The sequence below is a fragment of the Archocentrus centrarchus genome, chromosome 2, assembly GCF_007364275.1.
Source record: "Archocentrus centrarchus isolate MPI-CPG fArcCen1 chromosome 2, fArcCen1, whole genome shotgun sequence".
Taxonomy (NCBI): Eukaryota; Metazoa; Chordata; class Actinopteri; order Cichliformes; family Cichlidae; genus Archocentrus; species Archocentrus centrarchus.
The window spans coordinates 10,134,990-10,158,193 of NC_044347.1; the positions used below are offsets into that span (position 1 = coordinate 10,134,990).

Below are 23,204 nucleotides of genomic sequence, written 5' to 3' on the forward strand. Positions count from 1 at the left end.
CTCTCTCTCTCTCTCTCTCTCAATCTCTCTCTCTCTCTCTCTCTCTCTCTCTCTCTCTCTCTCTCTCTCTCTCTCTCTCCCAGTTCTGGTCTCCGCCCTCTGAGCAGTCAGTCACCTGGAGGCTAAGAAACACACCTGTTCAACACACTATTTGAGCTGGCGAGCTGCCATTAGTCTTTGCTGGATTGTTGATTGTGTCACAGTTAGTGTTGCTGGCTCATGTACCTAGCTTGTTATTGTTGTCTTGTTAATTTGGTTCACTACTAACCTGCGGTGTTTCCTGTTACCCAGACTCCCTGGTGTTAGAGAGGAGAGGCTAGCCACAAGAGAAGAAGATACAAGGATTGCAAAGTTTGGACTGGAGCAAGAAGCCCTGAGCCTTCTGGAGGACATTGCATTATCCATTGATTTGAACTCTGTAAATAAACCTTGCCACTTGCATGTTCCTTGGGGTATCATGTGGGGGGGCTGCAGGGATATACGGTGTTTGGCTTGTTGTTGCGAGCCATTTAGTCCCTGTACAACTGCAGCAAGAGCTTGGTTCCAGTTGCCAGTAATAAGTCGGTTTTGTTTCAGGTAGTGAAACTTGGTGGGTGTTGAGACCATGTTACTCAGCTATAAAAGGGTGGATATTTATAATGATATGTGGAAATTCTAGTACAAACCCGGATGTAAATGACATGATAAATAACAGTAAAGTAGAATATCAGATTCAATTTCTTGGTGTGAAATTGGAACACAAAATCAGCTGGAAACCTCAAATAAAATGTTACCAACAAATCTACCAAGAACAATGACAGGCCTGAGTAAAAAAACAACAACTGTTGAATCATGAATCACTTCATATGCTTATTTTTAAATGACTAAAGGTGTCATGGTCCTGGGACAGTGGCCCAGTGTTTTGTGTCATGTATAGTTCTGTTTATTGTGGTTCTTGTCTCCCCGAGTTTATGTGGTGTTCCTAGGTGTTTAATCTCTGTGTACTCTGTTCAAGTCTTTCCTGTTTTATTTTGGTAGGTCTCTTGTCTGTGCACTTTGGGTTTAGTTGTGCTTCCTGTGTTTCCCTTCCAGCTGTTTCCCATTCGCCCATTACCTGCGGTGTATATATTGTCTTGTGTTTTCCATGCTCGTTGTCGCGTCATTGATGGTTGTTGTCCGCTGTCCTGTGTCTCGTTCTGTTCATGTACAAAGTCTGGTCTGTTTCGCGTCTCTCCCCCATCTGGTGTTTTTCTGGGGCGAGCTCATGGTTATGACTTTTGTAAGATATTGTAAATAAACGTGTGTGAGAGTACTACACCCGCACCGAGTCTGCATATTGGGGTCCTTCTTCCTACCTGCACAGCGGCCAGCCGTGACTAATGTCATGGTCCTGGGCCGTCTGCCCAGCGTTTTGTGTTTTTTAGTTTATTTTCCCTGAGTGTTTAATTCCCGGTGTGTTTGGATGATCTTGTTCCCTTTGTCTCTGTCTCCCCTGCTCCATGGTCTTGTCTGTTTTGTCCTGATGTCTTGTCCCTGACCTCCTGTGTTTTCATGTTGAGTTATTCCTAGTGTTGTGACTAGTCTGCGTCTCTGCCCCGTGTCTGTGTGCCAGTTCCCCGTATGTAGTCTGCGTGCACCTTGGTTAGTCACTTCCTGTATTATTTTGACAGTCTTGTGTTCCCTGTGCTTTGTGTCTAGTTTTGCTAACCCCTGTTATTAGTTTCATTTGCTTCACCTGTTGCTCCCTGCTGTTTCCTCTTGCCCTGATTACCTGCTGTGTATTTAAGCCCTCAGTGTTCATCTGTTTCTTGTCGCGTCGTCTTCAGTGTTCCCTCGTTGTGTATGTTCCTTCTCTGTAGTTACTTTAGTTTAGTTTTGGCATCTGTCCAGCCCCTGCCTAGCTGTGTTCTGGTTCCTGTTATGTTTTCCCAATAAATCCTCTAAGTCCTGTTTTATGAGTCTGCATCCTGGGGTCCAATCCTGCCTGCCACACACACGCCATGACAGAACGACGCGACCATTTCAAAGACCCCGCGGACTCAGACCTGTGTGAACGGCAGCTAGCTGTGCAAGCTCACCTGCAGGAAGTGGTGAGGAGGAAGCCGTGGCTGGCTCCCGAGTACGAGGGACAGCTCCGCCGCTCTCACCGCGCTTGGGGAGACTCCAGCTGGGTTAAAGGGTCTCCGCGTCAGAGCTTGCCGCTCTCTCCACCTCCGCCGCCACAGCCCTGTTCATCAGCCGCACTGCAGCAACCGCTCGATACCACTGCCCCACCTCTGCCCCAGCCTTTAGGGATTAAGCTGGGCGGGTTCTCCCTGGCATCAGATTCGCCTCCACCGGCCTCGTCATGCCCCAGCACACCTCCTTCACGACCCGCTACGCCGGCACGTAAGCGGAATTCCCGGCGCCATAAAAGCCGAACGGAGCCAGCAGCCAGGGATAAAATGACAATGGACTCTCTGCAGTTTTCAACCACTTCCGACTCCACCACTGAATCTGTCCCTCCTTTCCCCGGCTCGTCAGACATGATTAACCACACTGCTCCACCGTCCTTGACAGCCAGATCAGACATTTGCAACAAGGCATCCAAGCTCTGTATCCTGTGGTTCCGGCTACCCAGTGAGGAGCTGGGGAATACCATCGCCCACAGGATACATGACATGTTGACAGAACACACCTGGCTTATGGATTCCTTGCCCCGGCTAACCCAGTGTTATGCGGAACAAATACTTCATTCCGCAGCCCTCACTTTCCCCTCCGTGTCTCCCAAGGTGACTGTTTCCAATAAACCGGCTAAAGAAAAGACTGTGTGTTTCACACCTGGACTCCACCCTGACGCTCCATCCTCTGTGCCTCATGCTCCTGCACCCGCTTCTGTTCCGCGGGTGGGAGCACCAGCGCCTCAGTCACCAACGCCGCTTGTAACAGTCACCCCTCAGCCACTTCAGTCAGCAGCAGCTCCAGCAGCTCTCCCTCAGTCTGCTCCCACGCAGCCAGCCCTCCCTCAGTCTGCTCCCACGCTGCCAGCTCGTTCTCATTCTCCCCAGTCAGCTGTGACGCCAGCTCATCTCCAGGAGCCCCAGGTTCTGCCAGCCTCTGTAGCTCTCCTGGGCTCAGCTTCCCCGGTGCTAGCTCTTCCCACCTCAGCACCTCAGCCTCAGCCACCCACGCCGCCTGCAGCAGCTCCTCCCCAGTTACTCCCGTCTCATTCGGCTGTAGCTCCAGCTCCTCCCCAGTTACTCTCGTCTCATTCGGCTGTAGCTCCAGCTCCTCCCCAGTTACTCCCGTCTCATGCGGCTGTAGCTCCAGCTCCTCCCCAGTTACTCCCGTCTCATTCAGCTATAGCTCCAGCTCCTCCCCAGTTACTCCCGTCTCAGCCAGCCCCTGTATTTTCTTCTCAGCCAGCAGAAGCTCCAGCCCGCCCTAGCTCTCAACCTGCTCGCCCTCAGTCAGCAGTAGCTCCAGCCGCTCTAGTTCTCCCTGCCTCAGCTTTGCTCCCTCCAGTGGTTTCTCTTTCTGTGATCCCCTTGGTCAGTTTAGTTTCACCTCCAGTCCCTTCATCTTCAGTTTTAGTCTCAGTCCCCTCATCCTCCTCAGCTTCAGCCCCCTCGTCCTCAGTCACCTCAGTCCCCTCATCCTCCTCAGCTTCAGCCCCCTCGTCCTCAGTCACCTCAGTCCCCTCATCCTCCTCAGCTTCAGCCCCCTCGTCCTCAGTCACCTCAGTCCCCTCGTCCTCAGTCACCTCAGTCCCCTCTTCCTCAGTCACCTCAGTCCAGTCAGCTTCCCCGGTCCCCACAGCCAGTGCTTCAGCTTTGCCCCCTTCAGTGGCGTCACTTCCCTTAAATCCCTTGGTCTCTCCAATCAGTTTAGTTTCATCTTCAGTTCTAGTCGCAGTCTCCTCGGTTTCCTCCGTGCCCTCTGTCCCCGTAGTCCCTCAGGTCCCCGTAGTCCCTCAGGTCCCCGTAGTCCCTCAGGTCCCCGTAGTCCCTTACTCTACTTCCACTTCTGGTCCCTCAGTCCCTCAGGTCCCCGTAGTCCCTTACTCTACTCCCACTTCTGGTCCCTCAGTCCCTCAGGTCCCCGTAGTCCCTTCAGCTCTCCCTAGCGCCCGGCCTGCTTCCACGCAGCCGGCTCTCCCTAGCGCCCGGCCTGCTTCCACGCAGCCGGCTCTCCCTAGCGCCCGGCCTGCTTCCACGCAGCCGGCTCTCCCTAGCGCCCGGCCTGCTTCCACGCAGCCGGCTCTCCCTAGCGCCCGGCCTGCTTCCACGCAGCCGGCTCTCCCTAGCGCCCGGCCTGCTTCCACGCAGCCGGCTCTCCCTAGCGCCCGGCCTGCTTCCACGCAGCCGGCTCTCCCTAGCGTCCGGCCTGCTTCCACGTGGCCCCTAGTGCCAGCTCCCTTAGCTTCAGTCCCTTCAGTTTTGGTCCCCTTTGTTCCCTCCTCTGGTCCCTCAGCTCCTTTAGTTGTGGTTCCCCCTGCAGCCTCAGTCCCAGTCTCCTCTGCTCCTGCTCCCCCGACTCCAGTTTCCCCGCAGTTAGCTTCGGTCCCCTCACCTCTCCCGCAGTCAGCTTCCCCAGTGTCAGCTTCCCCGTCCTCAGCTTCGGTCCCCTCACCTCTCCCGCAGTCAGCTTCCCCAGTGTCAGCTTCCCCGTCCTCAGCTTCCACACTCCTAGCTCCCTCCGTGTCAGCTCCCTCAGTGTCAGCCTTAGTTCCCTCAGCTCCCTTAGTCTCTCAGGTCCCCTTAGTCTCCTTAGTTCCCTCCTGTACTTCCATTCCTGGTCCCTCGGTCCCCCTGGTTCCCTCAGCCTCCCTGCAGTCACAGTCCATAGTGTCAGCTCCCTCGCCCTCCATAGTGTCAGCTCCCTCGCCCTCCATAGTGTCAGCTCCCTCGCCCTCCATAGTGTCAGCTCCCTCGCCCTCCCCAGTGTCAGCTTCCACGCACCCACCATCACATGCACCTGGTCCATTCCCCAAGCAGCCCCAGCTGCTCAGTGAAGTAGCTGTGTGCCCTACACCGCAGACCCAGCCTGCACATTCGGAGCCTCACCTTGTAGGCCCCGTTCAGCCCAAGGGTCCGGCTCAGTCGGAGCCGTGTTTGAAGCCCAAGGGTTACGCTCAGTTGGAGCGTCTGGCTCAGGTCGAGCCTCCTGCCTCGTCTTGCCGCCGCCGCTTGGAGCGCGGTCGGCCCCCAGTCTGGTCTCCTCGTCGCCGCCGCCGCCTGGAGCGCGGTCGGCCCTCAGTCTCGTCTCGCCGCCGCCGCCTGGAGCGCGGTCGGCCCTCAGTCTCGTCTCGCCGCCGCCGCCTGGAGCGCGGTCGGCCCTCAGTCTCGCCTCGCCGCCGCCGCCTGGAGCGCGGTCGGCCCTCAGTCTCGTCTCGCCGCCGCCGCCTGGAGCGCGGTCGGCCCTCAGTCTCGTCTCGCCGCCGCCGCCTGGAGCGCGGTCGGCCCTCAGTCTCGTCTCGCCGCCGCCGCCGCCTGGAGCGCGGTCGGCCCCCAGTCTCGTCTCCTCGTCGCCGCCGCTGGTGCCGCGGTCGGCCCCCTGCCACGACTCCTCGTCGCCGCCGCTGGTGCCGCGGTCGGCCCCCTGCCACGACTCCTCGTCGCCGCCGCTGGTGCCGCGGTCGGCCCCCTGCCACGACTCCTCGTCGCCGCCGCTGGTGCCGCGGTCGGCCCCCTGCCACGACTCCTCGTCGCCGCTGCTGGAGCCGCGGTCGCCCGCCTGAGAGGTTTGGACTCTGCTTTTTGGCCCCTTGGCCTGGACGGCCCCCTGAACTATGGACTGTTTGTTCCCCCTGGCCGTTGCTCTTTTTGTTTCTGTTTTTGTCATAGCTCCTGAACTGTTCCTTGTTTTGACCCCCTGTTTTGGACTTTGGAGCTCTCCGGCCTTGTGCCGTCACTTTTTGTTTCATCCAGTTTTTTTTTCTCATCCCTGTGTTTTGTCCCTGTTTTTGGACTTTGTCCCGGCCTTGTGCCCCTGCTGTTTTTGTTCTGACCTTGTGATTTTTGATGTTTTTCTCCCTGCCTTTGTTGCTCCCTGCCTGGTTTTGTTTTGTTCCGGTCCCTCCGTCCTGGTCCCCCGCCTCCCTCCCTGGTCTGGTTTTGTTTCCTGTTTTGGCCGTCGGGTGCCGGCCTTTGAGGGGGGGGTGCTGTCATGGTCCTGGGCCGTCTGCCCAGCGGTTTGTGTTTTTTAGTTTATTTTCCCTGAGTGTTTAATTCCCGGTGTGTTTGGATGATCTTGTTCCCTTTGTCTCTGTCTCCCCTGCTCCATGGTCTTGTCTGTTTTGTCCTGATGTCTTGTCCCTGACCTCCTGTGTTTTCATGTTGAGTTATTCCTAGTGTTGTGACTAGTCTGCGTCTCTGCCCCGTGTCTGTGTGCCAGTTCCCCGTATGTAGTCTGCGTGCACCTTGGTTAGTCACTTCCTGTATTATTTTGACAGTCTTGTGTTCCCTGTGCTTTGTGTCTAGTTTTGCTAACCCCTGTTATTAGTTTCATTTGCTTCACCTGTTGCTCCCTGCTGTTTCCTCTTGCCCTGATTACCTGCTGTGTATTTATTTAAGCCCTCAGTGTTCATCTGTTTCTTGTCGCGTCGTCTTCAGTGTTCCCTCGTTGTGTATGTTCCTTCTCTGTAGTTACTTTAGTTTAGTTTTGGCATCTGTCCAGCCCCTGCCTAGCTGTGTTCTGGTTCCTGTTATGTTTTCCCAATAAATCCTCTAAGTCCTGTTTTATGAGTCTGCATCCTGGGGTCCAATCCTGCCTGCCACACACACGCCATGACAACTAAAGCTGGGAGGTCACACATACAAAAGTGCGCTTCAACAATTATGTATACTTCAAAAATGGGCAATCAGAAGAGTTAACCGGGTAGATTTTCAAGAACACACTAATAAATTATTTTTGAAATCACACATTCGCCTGACTGAACTTAACACTTAATTGTTGCATCGGCAGAGAAGATTTGTCGATCTTTTCACTGGTAAAACTCACATAACTGCAACTCAACACACAAATGCCTTTTTCTTACAAATGTGACACCATTTAAGGGGAAATAAACAGGCTTTCCAATGGTGTAAGATTTATTGCCAAGAATCATTGTTATAACAAATAATTCACCAAACACAAATGTAGTTTATATGGGTGTGTGTGAATTTGTACACACATCCATATAAATACACAGAACACTAATATACTGGGTATTTGTACAGTTGAATGATTATATCTTTCAATTACTCTTTATTCTTTAAAATGTTCAAAGTAAACTTATTTAAAGGGCGACTGCAAATCAGTGAATTGATTTGAATGATTGCCTTTACCCTGTGATGAATGATTTCTATCCTGAAGGAAATGGTTTCTTCCATGACAATAATGCACCATCCCTAAGACTTTTGTTGAGTGCTCAGAGCAAAAGTCTCTAGGCATTAGGGCTCTCTTAGAAGAACTTAGAAGTTTTCAGGGACCCAAAATGCAGGATGTAAAAAGCAGGGAATGAAATGGAAAAGCAAACTTTAACTCCTGATAATAAGTCCCAAAAGTAAACATCAAGAAGGTAACACAAGTTACTGAAAACTTTACAGTACTGAAAAGGTAAACACAACGAGCCAGACACAGGTGCAAGCAATCAGGACAAGACATACAGGGAGCAACACTACTCGTATCACAAAAAAGAAAAGTTATCACTAGAAACCACTAGAGTGAGAATAATGAAACAATAAAAATAATAATACAAAAATACCACAAAGAACAACCAAAGCTTAAAATACTTCAACACATTATAGAAGAATTAAAAACAGGACTCAAGGACCACAACTAGGGACTATGACAGGAGGTATCATTTGCTGTTGGAAGGGATTTATCTATTTTATTGTAATTTATGTGCTCACTCATTGGCTCTGCACACCTCTGCAAGAATCTTCAACTTTAATCCAATTGGAGGTCATTGTCTGACTCAGCCCACAGAGCCAGCAGAGGAGCGCACATCCTCATACAGTAACAATGTCTCCTACATACAGTTGTTTCTGTTGGACATCTTTTGAGCCTTTGCCACTTCTCAGCAGATTGCTCCCAGGACTCAGACCTTCTCTAGACGCATGAAGGTTGTTGTATTCTACGTTCTTTGCTAAACGCTTTTTAAACCTCACATTATTTGCAGGGGGCACGTCCCTCGAAGCACATTTACATTGGCAGGAGAGCAGCACCAGAGGAACACCTGTAAAAGAACAAGTTTGATTCAGAGCTTCAAAATGTGCTGCACTTATTCTTCAGAGGAGATGCAGTATGTCACAGTCTGTAAGACTCATACAATGAGTCCAATACTAGTGACTTCTTTAAGTTTTGGGTCCATTTCAGTTCTTACAAAGAGCTGATGTGATTAAGTGTAATTAATTAAAGGAATTATTTAACAGGAGTGGGTGTAGTGAACAGTGACTGCAGAGTGTGTAAGATTAGTAGCTGGTTTGGTGGTGCAACAGTAATGTTATTAGTTTGTGTAATCTCCCATTGATGAATCCCCATCTTTATATTGGTGGAGGGGCTTGTCCCCCTGGTCGGGTCTCCCACTTTCTTTGCTACCACATTGCTTGTCTTCTCCCAGGCTGCCCTTTGTCAATGATTTCCAGCCAAGTGGTCGTCTTCCACTTTGGTGGCCTCAGAAGCTTCTGCACAAAGCTCTGCTTTATGCAGATGATGTGGATCTGTTCGCCTCATTAGGCTACTGAGAGTGAAGTGACAGGAATGAGAATTAGCACCTCCAAGTCTGAGACCATGGTTCTCAGTCAGAAAAGGGTGGAGTGCCCTCTCCAGGTCAGGGGTGAGTTGCTTCTCCAAGTGGAGGAATTTGGGAATCTCGGGGTCTTCTTCGTGAGTGAGGGTAGAGGAGAGCAGGAGGTTGACAGACAGATTGGAACTGCATCTGCAGTGATGTGGATGCAGCTCTACCAGTCTGAGTGTTAATGACTGAGTAGAGTAGGGGTGGGCAACTCCAGGCCTCGAGGGCCGGTGTCCTGCATGTTTTAGATGTGTTCCTGATCCAACACACCTGAATCACATATAGAAGTCATTAGCAGGACTCTGGAGAACTTGACTGCATACTGAGGAGGTAATTCAGCCATTTGATTCAGGTGTGTTGGATCAGGTACACATCTAAAACCTGCAGGACACCGGCCCTCGAGGCCTGGAATTGCCCACCCCTGGAGTAGAGCATTAAAGCAATGCAGTCGATTTACCGATTCATTCATATACCTATCCTCACCTATGGTCACAGGCTCTGAGTAGTGACTGAACAAATGAGATTGTGGATAGAAGCATCAGAAATGACTTTTGTCTGATCAAAATTATAAACCAAAATAATTGTGTAACACTTACAAAGCAACAGCAGCAGCACAGCCTGTACTATTATCCCGGTGCCTGCAGGTCCTAAGTGCACTCCTTTAACTGGCTGATTGTTGCCACCTCGTTTTCCACACCTGACTCCGTCCTCACAGGTACAAACTCGGACCGGGATTTTTTGTTGTTCTGGACAGGCCTTTCCCTGCTGATCTTTTACCATTATTTCCACCTCATAGATAGCAGGCCACATGTACTCCTGAGCCCGCAAGATAGCTGCAGTGTCTGTCAGAAATGACACAACAGAAATGTGAGACATGTAGACAATTAATATGTATTACTCCTAAAATGATACCATTATGGATTCAGTAAAATTGAATTAAATTTAGTTGAATTTTATTCATACAGTACAAATCCACAAGAAGAGTCATTTCAAGCTGTTTTATATTGTACAGTAAAGAACCTATAGTATAAGAGAGAAACCCAACAATCAGATGATCCCCTGTGAAGGTGATGTTGGGGAGGAAGAGCTCCCTTTCAAAAGGAAGAGGCCCTTAATAGAACCAGGCTGAAGGAGGGACAGCCATCTACCATGACTAGTTGGGTTTGAGGGGAAAGAAGGAGAGCACAGAGAGATAAGGTCAAAATACACAGTGCAGGAGAGAAAAGACCAAATGAATACAAAAAAAAATCCAAGCTGTTTTCTTGGTAGGGTAGTTAAAGGGTTAATAGCCCAACTAAGTGGATGGATGGTTCAGGGTCACATGATTCAGCCCTAATTATAAGATTTACCACAAAGAGAAGTCTAATCTTAAAAGTAGAGGAAGTGGCTGCCTCTTGAACCTAAACTATTGGCTGGCTCCACAGGAAACAGGCCTGATAGCTGCAAGCTCTGCCTCCCATTCTGCTTTTTGAAACTCCTGAAATCACAAATAAGTGTGCATTCTGGGAGCAAATGTTCAGGATATGATATGATAACTAACAGGTCTCTAAGATATAATGGAACCTGAGTGTTACAGATTTTTGTATATAAGGAGAAGGGTGAGGGTAGGTATGCAGACCGACTGGTAAATTGACAGTGTTGCTTTAATGCTGCACTCAGTCTCTTCACTACAACAGACTGGTACAGTGTCCACTTCACTGCAGATGCAGTTCCAATCTGTCTGTCAACCTCCTGCTCTCCTCTCCCCTCACTCATGAACAAGACCCCAAGATTCCCAGATTCCTCCACTTGGGGAAGCAACTCATCCCTGACCTGGAGAGGGCACTCCACCCTTTTCCTACTGAGAACCATGGTCTCAGTAGGAAAATTCTCATTCCTGTCTCTTCACTTTCAGGTAATGAGTCCAGTAGAACCACGTCATCTGCAAAAAGCAGAGACAATATCCTGAGGTCACCAAAGTGGAAGAGCACCACTGTTAGCTGTCTTCCTGAACATTAGAGGCAGAGCCAGCAACAGCTTGTCTAGCACGCTATGTAGACTGTCCTCTGGTCAAAAATCAGGGGTTCCTCCCAAAGGAGCAACTGATGCAGCTGATGTCTGTTTTTCACTTTCACTGGGCAAACACTGCTTTCGTGCTTGCCCTGATAATACAGATTTATTAAGCAGTTTAAATTGTAAAATATAGGTACAAGTTTTGACTGTGCTACTAGTAGTTTAACTAAAATTTCAGCTAAGACTCAAGATGAGCTAGTGGACATGAAAAAGCTTAAATGAAACTCTCATTCATTAAGCTGAAAGCATAAATGAATGCTATTGTGCATTACAACAGAACAGGAACAGTGATACAATACCACAAACACCATCCAAGCACCACTGAAGACTTGACTTAAGTTTCTAAACTTTCTGGTAACCCACCGATGACTGACTGACTTACTGGCACTGTAAGAACATAACCTTATTTATGAAACTGACTCGCGTGAATTCACGTTTTTTTAAAAAGAGAAATTGTGGAAGATAAAACACATTAATAAATTAAATTCTAAATTTTCACGTGTGTCTGTATTCCATCTCTTTTACTGGAAGTCATCTCCTCACCATTGAGATGCTCCATGCGCCATTTTCCTTCAGTGCCTTCTGGGGTGATCTCAAACTTAAAAGGAGGTCCGTTAGGATATGAATCCTCATCATCAGCATTCACAATGACAGCATCCTTTATGGTGCAAATAGTGTAGATGTCACTGGTCAGGATGGGGCAGTGGTCATTAAAATCTTCCACCTCAATGGCTATGGTGCCAGTGGCTGTTTTAGGAGGTGTGTCTGTGATGCAACAACAGGAATAATAAACACATAATTCATCATTTTCCTTTGAGATTCTTTGATTTTTCATTTCTTCAGAGATGTGTACATCCATTCTGTACCTTCTGTAATGCAGAGTACTTCAGCAATATATATCCCATTGACCAGGTGTAGAGAGTCCCTGTCAGGTATCTTGTTGAGTTTGATCTCAGCTGTCTCTGGGTCAATAGTCAGCCAGCTGCCAGGGTCTGAGCCTATGGCATACCTACATTACAAATAGGCCACAAACCAGTTATTACTGTACACAGAGGGGAAGATAACATAGTAGTTCATGCTTCAAATGCATGCAGTGACCTGACATTTGCAGCCAGTTGTCCAGTGTCTTCATCTATTGCAGGGTAGCGAGCTATAACCTCTGTAATGTTGAAGGAGGTGCCTTCATCTGGGATGGGAATAGCTTTGACTTTGGGGTAAAAATGTGGCCCCTCAGGCTGGTTCTTCACACTGATTTTGACTGGATAGATTTTGCTTTTTTCCCCCCATTGCCACGATGATGCTCCAGGAAAAGGTCCTGCAGCAGTTTCATTTACTCTGCCTCCAACACGTCCAGATGTCTCAGATCCATTAAATGGTGGGGCCTTGTTCCTTACAGCTAACCCCAATTCAAGGTTCTTCACATCCTCGTAATCCACAGGCTATGAAAAAGCAGACACAAAGTGAAATATCATCCATCCATCCATCCATCCATCCATCCATTCTCTTCCACTTATCCGGTGCCGGGTTGCGGGGGCAGGAGCCTAAGCAGAGAACCCCAGGTTTCCCTCTCCCCAGCCACCTCCTCCAGCTCATCCGGAGGGACCCCAAGGTGCTCCCAGGCCAGCCGAAAGATATAATCTCCCCAGCATGTCCTGGGTCTACCACGCGGCCTCCTCCCCATGGTAGACCCAGGACCCCCCGTAGAATACAAATTGAGGTATGCTGACTTTGTGTTATTCAAAGATTGTATGGAAAATACTGCAGTTTAGTGCATGATAGACAGGTCAGCTTGTTGTACTGTATTTACAGTAAAGCTCTGTGTTGGTGCACAGAGGCTGTGTTCATGGTCAGAGTTACAGGTTACATCAGTGCAGCAGAGATGAGTTTGAATCAAAGCTGCTGATGCTGAGATTCATTCACTGAATCCAACATTTCTACAGCCTGTATGCTGTCAGTGTAGGGGATGGAGATCAGCTCAGATAGCTGTGAAATACTGGGTTACATCTTTTTTAATTGAGTTCATCCACACAACCCCATGCAGAGCCACTACAGCTGATCTTAGGGTTCCTCCACCTTCTGAATCCCACTGTAGCCCCTGAGTATCCTCATGTTTGTGTTTAGGTGGAGGCACAGTCACCCTCTACAATGGAGGACACAGACAATAGAGCTGTGTTTAAATTCCCTTTCAGTTTTTGTCTTACAGAACAGATTCAAGCTGAGTGCATTCATTAGACTTAAAATTTAGACTGGAATAACGTTTCTATTCTCATGTATTATTTTATATTATTACAATAATATATAATGAGGTTCAGTTAGCTTTACACAAAAATAGCAGGTAGAAACGTCCTCCAAAGAGCTATTTTTACTTTCTTACTTTGAGTACATTTCAGAGTCTGTACTTTTTTACTTTTAAGTAAAGAAGTTGAACCAGTACTTTTACCAAAGTATTTTTTAACACAAGTACTTCTACTTAAGTACAGACTGTCAGTACTTTTGCCACCTCTGCCAATAATGTATATAGTTCATCTCCAAAGTGTTCCTTATTTAAACAAGTTGTTTGGTGCTGTGGTTTTGCACAGGTGAACTCAGGTCAGTGATGAAAAAAAGGGAAAGGTTTCTTCCTCTGGAACAATGAAAACTCAGAGCAGCTCCTCGGTGTAAGAAGGTGATCAGGATCACGGGTGGCTCACCATCTCCTTTGTCATGGAGAATTCCAAAGCAAATGGCATTTTGATGGAATCTCAACACCCCAGCCTTTTTAGTGAAGCAATTATCACACAGAAAACTTCTTTTTATATGTAATTGATGTTTTATGATCGTGGTTGATGATTAAGTCAAAGCTTAAAAGAAGTTGTGCTTGATATAAAACTGTAGGATCCTCTGTGTGAGACTGTCTGCAAATATGCTGTTTCTGTAGATTGATTGATTTATTTTCTACTGTGTTAGAGAAGAGTTTTGATTTTATATCTCTTATGGTGATCCAATACTGGTATTTCTTGATTTTATATACACGCAGAGGTTTTGAGATTCCATCAAAATGCCATTTTCTTTGGAATTCTCTGTAATGAAGGGGATGTTGAGCTACCTGTGATCCTGATCACCTCCTTATCCTGAGGAGCTGCTCTAAGTTTGTTTTTGTGCCAGAGGAGGAGACCATCCATACTTTCTACAGTTTAACTGAGTCACCTGTGTGCAAGCACAGCAGCGAACAAATGACTTCTTCATTTAATTCAGAAGCACTTTGGAGATAAACCAGAATGGACATTGACTTGTCAGACTGAAGATATCCAACTGACTCCAAACCAACATCAGGTAAATGTTCTGTATCACTTTGTGCTTTGTCTGTTTCCCTTTTCTGTTGTGAAGATAGCTGAGACTTGTTTGAGTCTTGAGGCTGTGCTGCCCTTTCATTGTTTTATATACATGCTTTGTGAGGTATAGATGGTCCTGACTTTAGATAAAGTCACACAAACCACTTAACAAGTAACCACCTGAAATAATCATGAATTACAATATGAAATAAGCAGTTAAAAAAAACTCTTTTAAAACACAAACAATTAGCTAATTTCATGAAGTGTATATGTGTAATTGTGCATCTAAATATTTTTTTAATCCTTCACTTTTCTAAATGATACCATGAACCATTAAGAGCGCCTAAATAACTTGTTTGTAATTGATGTAACACTAGAAATAGTAAATCCATACTGCTGTCATTGAAAATTATTATATGTGCTTATTACACAAGACTAGACCATTTATATGTATGTTTATAAATAACATACCAAGGAGGAGTAGTGTGTTATTAATAACAGTGTGAAATTATTATAAATTATAATTTATATCTATTATGCATTATGTATGTACTTATGTTTGAAGCATCACAACTACATCAAACCACATTTTGTCACGGATAAACACACATAACTTAATGCACATAAAAATAATGTCTTCCATATTCAGTCTGTTGTACCTTGTCGAGCATTAAGATGCCCTCGTTGGTGCTGGGGTCTGTTGTAATGCTGAAATATCCGGCCTCATTGCCTCTGACAATATCAAACACAGCTTCCCAGTTATCTGTGCCCTTCAGATCCAGGTCCTCTGCTTGGAGCCTCATCACCTCCACACCCTTCGAGTTCTCCTCAATGCTTCCCTCATACTGCAGTGAAACACATAAAATGAAAAGTATTATTCAGTTCACCAGATTTATGTCAACTGCACTTTCTTGTTTTGATCTCCTTTAACTTCATGTGCGGTTTGTGCTTTGCATATCAATATTTCTTTATTCTTTAGAGCACCAAAACCATCTGAAAAGTCCTGTGGAAACATACCGTATTCTACCTGCACTAATATAATTAAAACTAATATACAGTGTAAAATGCTAATAGGAAAACTAGAAGGAAGAGAAGTACCAGCTCTTTGTCCAGAGTGGGAAGGTGGTTGTTCACATCACGGATGTTTATGGTGACATTGGCAGTTCCACTGTTTCCACCTGGTCTACCATCTAGGTCTTGGCCTCTTACAGTCAGAATATACTGATCACATTTCTGAAATGAGAATTATAACAGCAACTGAAGAAATGGACTGAGCTGGTTTTCCTCATTTCTCATCAGCACACACTGATACTATAATATTATCTAATGTTATTTAAAAATCTGTTAAACTACAATCATGAATACAGTCTCAGCTGAGCCCTGTTGGTACAGTTCATACCTCTCTCTCCAGAAGAGGCTTCTTAGCATAGATGGAGCCATCTTCTCTGTTAATGTAGAACCGGTCATCGGGTGGATTCTGATCTATGATGGTGTAGGCAATCTTAGAATTGTAATTCCCTGGTTCATCAGCATCAGTTGCTGTGACTTTCATAACAAAAGTACCTGAAAAACACCATGAAATAAGGCAATAATAAAATGCTGTGTCAGGAACACACAAAAAGTTAATCTTGCCATTTTGTTGTTCAATATGATTTAAAACAGTGACTTACACTTTTCCACTAGAGCTTCAAGCTGTTGCATACTATTATAGTATCAGTCTAAGTAGTCTATAAAACTATTTACTGTATATACTGAACAAATATATACATGAATCAATAAGAATTCAGATGCTTTACATTTTAGATAAATATCCACTCTCTGAGTTGTGTTAACACGCCGCCCTGCATTAACCTCTAAGTGATCGCTCTAAATGTTTTTATGCTGTGATCTGCGTCACACAGGCTCTCTGTGACCTTTAGCAGTTCATTGTAAAACGTAATCACCCTGAAAATGCAGAACCACAGAATTTGTTTGAGCTATAATCAGAATCAGAATCACAAGCGTTTATTGTCATCAAAAATAAGTGTTTGACCAAATTGTGACAGCTGCTGCTGGTCAGTGCTGTTACAAAAAGTATTAACAGTAACAGTCCAAAGACATGCAGTTACTGGGGTTAGGTTAATTGGTGATTCTAAATTGACCATAGGTGTGAATGTGAGTGTGGATGTTGTCTGTCTTTCTGTGTTAGCCCTGCAACAGGCTGCCTCTCGCCCTATGACAAATCATGTTGTATCTTATTTCCATTACATGTTAGGATGGGATTTGTATCACTGACCTTCAGGACTGAGCTCATCCACTTCACCAGGCTGAATATCCCCAAACACTGGAGCGTTGTCATTCTCATCGCCAATCCAGAAATTGAATCCTTCCCATTCTTCTAGAATGGTACCATTAGTGTACCTAATAACAATCGTGAACTGAAACAGCAGAAGATAAAAACAGAACCATTCTAGTGTTGTTGTCTTAATATAAACTAGAAAACAGAAACAGCTTGCAGGTGATGTGTCTGCCACCAGTGTAGTTGTAAAGGAGTTGCTTAGGTGAGCCTCAAAGATTAGTGAAACCAACTATCAGACTAAAGATGGTATATGGTCACAGCCTCTCCCTCTCTTCCTGAGTTATGGAGCTGAATAATGGTCAGAAAATATGTTTGCAGAACGCTGTGGTGTCACAGTGAACTTCTCCTTTGACCTTTTTGAGACACCACCAAAATCTAATCAGTTCACGCTTGAGTCCAGGTGACAGTTTGTGTCAAACATTGTTGTAGCAAATAAAACTCGACAGCTATACATAAAGTGGTGGCAAAAGAAGCCATGTAGTAAATGGTTTCTAAATATCTCAGTATTTAACATATGAATGCACTAACGAACTATAATCGCAGAGAATCACTCACACTGTATAAACTAATGAATTCCCTGTCAAGAACTTGGGTCACACGGATGTATCCAGTATGAGGGTCGATCACAAACACATTGAAGGGATACTGGTCCGCCCCGACGCCTTTCAGGGAGACGACAACATTTTCATAAAACAAGTAAACCTGAAACACAAAGCAGAAAACCTGATCATTTCACTGCACAACTGTGCTACCAACAACAGCACCAATTAGATACATCACAGATACAAGTGGCTGAAATGAGCTTCCCCTATACAGTGTTTTGGGTACCCCTTATAGATAGGGTCAGGAGCTCAGTCATTCAGGAGGGGCTCAAAAAAGGACCACGGAAAGGGTGTTTCAGGAAAGTGGCTGTGATCCTTCATGGGTGCCTGTTAGTGTAGGAGTTTTGTTCATGTCCTACCAGGAAGAGGCCCATGGAAAATGCAGGACATGCTGGAGAGTTATATCACTCAGCTGGCTTGAGAATGCATTAGTAGAAGAGCTGGAGGAGGTGGCTGGGGAGAGGGTGGTCTGGACATTTCTGCTTAGGCTTATTCAACTCCACCTCTCCTCGCTATTCATTGGCAGATTATTTAACTACTCAGTTGGTAGTACTGCTCAGGCCACCTTAACTTGTGTTTTTCAAGAGTCCTCACCTGCAAAACTGCTTTATTGTCATAGCCTGTCCTCTTTGCCACAGATCTGTTCCTGATACATCAGCCTGCCACTTCTGGAGACCAGCCTGTTTCATGTCCGTGTCACCTGAGAGCTGAGCCTGTAGCGAATTCTGGAAATGCGCCACTGTGGTGAATTAGAGCTCATCTTTCTTTCACTCGATTCACTACAATAAGTCAAGCTAAAAAGAGAATTTGTAACGTGGAGTTTTGGATAGATTTACCTGAGAACTCAGCTCAATCTATCTATGAGTAAAATAGTAATAATTTTGGAAAACTCACCTGTGAGCAAACCTTGAGAAAAAAATAAAAAGTTGTGAACATTTGATTAAGCTGTGGATCTTTATAGAACCTGCCTCAGGAAAAGTGTGGATCCTAACACTGAGAGAATAAGTTTTGAGTTTTCATTATTCTTTGCAACATCCTGACCTGCTGTGTTTGCAAAAGTATTCATTAAATCTGTTCACCACTTGCAGTGTGTCTGCATTTTGAAAAATGACACAACAAGGGTTTCAAGTTCACTCACAAGGCAACCTAATCAAACTTTCAAAAGGAATTATTGTAATTTTCTTCATACACGTCATGGTGATCATTCACTACGGTGATCAGCTGCTTCCTGCTTCTCTGTGCTTTAAAGTTAGCAGAAAAAATAAAGTAAATTAGGGAACATTAACTTACTCTGCCAATATACTCTCGATCAGTGTAATCTTTATTTTCCTTCAGAATCCTACGTATATAGGTCCTTCTTGGTTTTCGTAACAATCTGTCTCCAGGGTCGGCCTTCAGCACAGCCAGCAGCTGTAACAGAACAGATTTAAATGAAGACTTTCTTAAAAGGATCTCAGCTGCATGCAGTTAAATGTTGGTTTATTAAGTATCTCCCATCATGGAAGAAATCTTTTTTTTTTTTTTTTTTAATTCTTAGGTAAGCTCCTTTTGAATTTGAAGCAACGTCTTTCAGAAAAGTTGGGACATGAACGTGTTCACCTTTGTTTAACAATCAGTAAGTGTTTGAATCAGTGGTGTTCCATCAGAACAAGCAAGACAAGTGGTGCTTGATCATCACCTGACACTTAATAACAGATCAACTCTTATTTATGGTGACTGTTTAATAGCAGAGCATGAAAAACTGGTCTTATTTTTTGCTGATAGTCCATGTGCATGTTTTCAGGATTCACTCTGAAACTTTTCATCATGACATTAACATCCAGCTGTGAGCTTCATAAGCGATCAACAAACAGCCAACATGGTTGGGCTGTGATCACAAGTACTGCAGGAGCAGCTCATTCATTCTGATCATATGCTGCAGGTTTTGCTATTTTTCATGGATTTGTCTAGAAATCCCAAATTCACTGTTGCACTTCCATTGTGTTATTGTGCAGTTGTGCACACGTTCACAGTTGTGGTGATTCTATGTTGGCTTGGGTTTAGCACACCCTCTTAACATGACCAAAGGGGGAACCACGCTGTGGTCAGCAGAAGCAGACGGCTGTGTCTCAGATGGTGCAGAGGTTTTCAACAATGAACTTAGTTATTAAAAAAAATAAAAATCACGCAACCGGCTCTGATTCACTGATGACTCACTGTCATGGTATTTATATTGTCTGAGATTTCTGCATAGTTTCTATTCACCTGTTGTTGTTGCTTTTGTGCTGTTAGGTGTGTTCTGATTCTCTCTCACACGTTAGCATGTTTGATGTATGGACGGATCATGATTGTGTTTTGGTCGCTAAAAACTATCATTACTTCTTCTGAATCGGTCTGAGATTTTCAGTAGCAGGTGCGCACCTCAAAGACTCACACAGGTGTGTGCATGCAGCATGCCCCATTCACCCCAAGCCACTCATTGTTCACCTGTTTCTGTGCACGTAATGTGAGACAGTTGCCCGGCGTGATGCACAGAGAGAATTTTTTTTTTTTTTTTTTAAATGCAGTTAAATGTTGGCATGCAAGCTTAATGTGTTTGTTTTTAATGTTTTTGCTTAATGCTTGAATTGAAAGCATGTTTGCATGTTCTCTGATTGGTGTATTCCTGGTGCATTTGGAGGGTGCACCTACAGCCTCAGCAGACTTTGAGAAAGCAGGTTCAGACAGGCTCATTGGTTAATCCAAAATAAGATGTGTATGGATGACTTTCAGAGAAACACCCTGTACAAGTTTCAACTCTGAAGAGAACCACTTGAGCTGGTTTTCACTGGTTTTTACAATTTAACACCAAAGCAGCTGAAACTGTCATTAGAATATTAATGACAGCACATAAATCTTATTTTTAAGAAATTTATCTTCATCTGGATTGATGCTGAGAGGCATGTGATGAACTGATACTTAATGATCCATAAACATTTCATGTCATTGCCTCTTGCAGTCACATCATATTTGAGCAGCTTTTCCATTTTTTTCTTGAATTAATTCTTATAAAAATCAACTGGCTTTGTCCAGACTTGGACGATCATTCCCTTACACATCACACATACTTTAATCCAAACTCTCTTTCATTTAAAAGCATAAAATTATTGTCAGTTATTCCTGCTAAATTGTTTTAATTTTACTGCACGGAATCACAACACAGATAAAGAAAATGCCTATTTTTGTCACTTGTTTGTCTTGCATAAAACTTGTTTGTTTTTGTTTCTAGGGAAACTCCTGTCTACATTTGGTTGCTACATAATTAATAAGTAAAAAAGAAAAAAAAACAAACAAGATAGCTAAACTTTAAGTAGCTACACCTGTGTGCTGCTCAGTATACTGTTTAATAGGAAATGATTTAGTAACACAGCTCCCATGAGCGAAGCCTCATTAAAGTCTATATGTTATCAGAGTGGAGTAATTACATGTTCATTTCGCTTTTTTGTTCAGTCTCGAAGGAAACACACATAAATATGAAGCTGTAGCTGGTCTGTTGAACTCTTCTTGTTTTTTGTTTTTTTTGTAAGAAGCCTCATAGTCCTGACCTGCCTCACCTGTCCATGTCAAAGATATTACTAAAAGCTCCAGAGACTAAACAAGAGCATTAAAAATACACATCAGTCTGCAGCAGCTCGGGGAGAGATGACGGTCAATGAAGACTCACCACAAACAGCAGCAGCACAAACACTGCTGCAGAAACTCGAATCATGACTGGAGGGAAGTCCAAATCAGGTGAACCGATAGAGTCCCAGCAGCGCACCTTCCTGCATGGATGACTGCGCTGTTAGAAATGAGGACACTGCTAAATGAAGAGAACACACACACACACACACACACACACACACACACACACACGGTTCATGCCCTTGCAGCAGGTAACACCTAGTCAGATCACACGCCTCCTGCACACACGTGTCCAAGCAAAGCTAATATATTGGTTGTAGGCGGGGTCAGCTGTTTACACCTGTGTGTAGAGGAGAGTGTTATTCCTATTTGTTACTTGCTACTTTATTAGAAACACCTATTCATCTACTCATTAATGCAAACACATTAAATCAGCCAATCACATGGCAGCAAGTCAATGGATTTAGGCTCGTAGCCATAAATCCCTCTTTTGGGATCAAAAAGTTGCTGTCCGAGTTTGCCAAAAAGGCGCAGTATCAGTTTTGCAACAGAAAGTGCCGCACTGCACATTGTCTTGATGATGTTCTTGCAAGAATGTGTCAGTTGGAGTAGAAGTTTCCTTAAGTACTAACAGTGCACTAATTCAAAAAGATGCAGTCAGTTCATTTCAATGATTCCCTGCCAACATCAGCGGTTCACAAAGAAACGCAGTGTGAGGGAGCAGGTGATGGACTAGCAAAAATAATATGGCGCAGGGTCTTTTTTTCTCTCTGAAAGCATTGCGGCAGTTCAGACAAATGAGAGGAGGCTGAAGAAAAATCAGTGTTTTTGTTTTGTTTGTTCTTTTAATATATGTGAACTCTTCAGTTAGAAATTCCTGGGAATGTCTGAGATCCTAACTGAGACGCTGGTGCTACTCAGCATTGCAGAAGAGAGCTTCATTATTGCAAACATTTGCACAGTGTTAACCGCAAAACTGTGTGGAACAGCTGATCTGTGCATCTGTAGAAGAAAATCAAAATTTCTTCGTTCAAAAGAAATTAGATCAGAGCTCAAAGAAGGTCACTTCAGAATATTCCAGTGTTTTCCTTTTTGTGGCTTCTCAATATTCCGCAAATTCTAGTCTTGTTTTTTTTAATGATTTGCTTTCAACAGTGTTGCCCTGAAATTGTTCTGGGCTGTTTGGTTTCTTTTGTATTATCCTTCTCTTCAATTTGTCACCAAGTTTGTTCTTGCGTCCATGTACAGGGAGGTCAGCTACAGTCCCGTGGACCTTAAATGTCTGAATATGTGCAACTGTGATCACAGAAACTCCATTACTTTTCCATATGATGTACTTGTATTTTGGCTTCATCACATGTCTTCTAGCTGGCTGGGTGGTTCTCAGCTGCATATCATTTCAGTTACACGTGTTTTTAAGTGTCTTATAGAATTAAAATATTAAATTTGATTTATATTTTTCTTTGTTTTGTTTTACATTTTGTAAAAAAAAAAAAAAAAAGAAGAAGAAGAAAAACTTTGCTATATAAACTTTGACCACCAACTGGCAATATTTTACTAGAAAATGATGCAGTGTTATTCATCAAAAAGTAAATGTACTAAGAAATGGATTAGGAGATGCTTTAGGAATCCAAAGATATAAAAAAATTAAAAAAAAAACACTCAAATCCAGTGAACCCAAAGATTTTAATATCTTTTGTTGGTACAAAACCCACAGGGTACATAAATTTAAAAGAAAATACAAGACAATAGAACCAGTGATGACCTAAACATCAGTTATACCTGCTATGATTACATAATACAGTGCATACACATGTGGAAAGAGCAGGTAAAGCTCACAGACAGAGAGGTGAGCACTTGCCTTCTTCCCTCTAAGAAGGCAAGTGGGTTGGGACCACCTTCCTTCTCAGAGGGAAGAATGACTGAAAATCAGTGAGTTGTTCTGAATAATTGTCTTTATGCTGACAAATGATTTCTATCCTGAAGGAAGCGGTCTCTTCTATAACAACTATGCATCATCCACTGGACAACAGGAGTGACTGAACAGTTTGATGAGTGCTCAAACAAAAGGTTCTCAGCTCACCTGGGCACATGAGACCACATCCTTTCAAGCTTTTGTGGCAGCATTTAGTCAAACCTCTACTAAGTTATTGCATCCTTTAATTCATAAACCATCTGCAGGTCAGCTAGGATCAATTTGGAGTGTCATCTTATTGTTTTTCTTCCATCCATCCATCCATTTTCTTCCGCTTATCCGGGGCCGGGTCGCGGGGGCAGAAGCCTAAGCAGAGAAGCCCAAGCTTCCCTCTCCCCAGCCACCTCCTCCAGCCCATCCGGAGGGACCCCAAGGCGTTCCCAGGCCAGCCGAGATACACAATCTCTCCAGCGTGTCCTGGGTCTACCACGGGGCCTCCTCCCGGTGGGACATGCCCGGAACACCTCACCCAGGAGGCGGCCAGGAGGCATCCTAATCAGATGCCCGAGCCACCTCAACTGGCTCCTTTCGATGTGGAGGAGCAGCG

General features: G+C 44.9%; 1 protein-coding gene across 1 annotated transcript; it reads right to left on the minus strand.

Annotated features, from left to right (window-relative positions):
• Nucleotides 1-7,126: 7,126 nt before the first annotated feature.
• Nucleotides 7,127-20,872, minus strand: LOC115794559 (desmoglein-4-like). Its single transcript, XM_030750135.1, has 12 exons — nt 20,723-20,872; nt 18,331-18,450; nt 16,994-17,140; nt 16,376-16,517; nt 15,500-15,663; nt 15,199-15,333; nt 14,760-14,945; nt 11,888-12,228; nt 11,656-11,798; nt 11,333-11,554; nt 9,334-9,579; nt 7,127-8,179 (listed from the first exon to the last, which is right to left on the minus strand). Exons 1-12 carry the CDS (start codon nt 20,765-20,767, stop codon nt 7,953-7,955), a joined length of 2,118 nt encoding a protein of 705 aa, XP_030605995.1. The 5' UTR covers nt 20,768-20,872; the 3' UTR covers nt 7,127-7,952.
• Nucleotides 20,873-23,204: the final 2,332 nt, after the last annotated feature.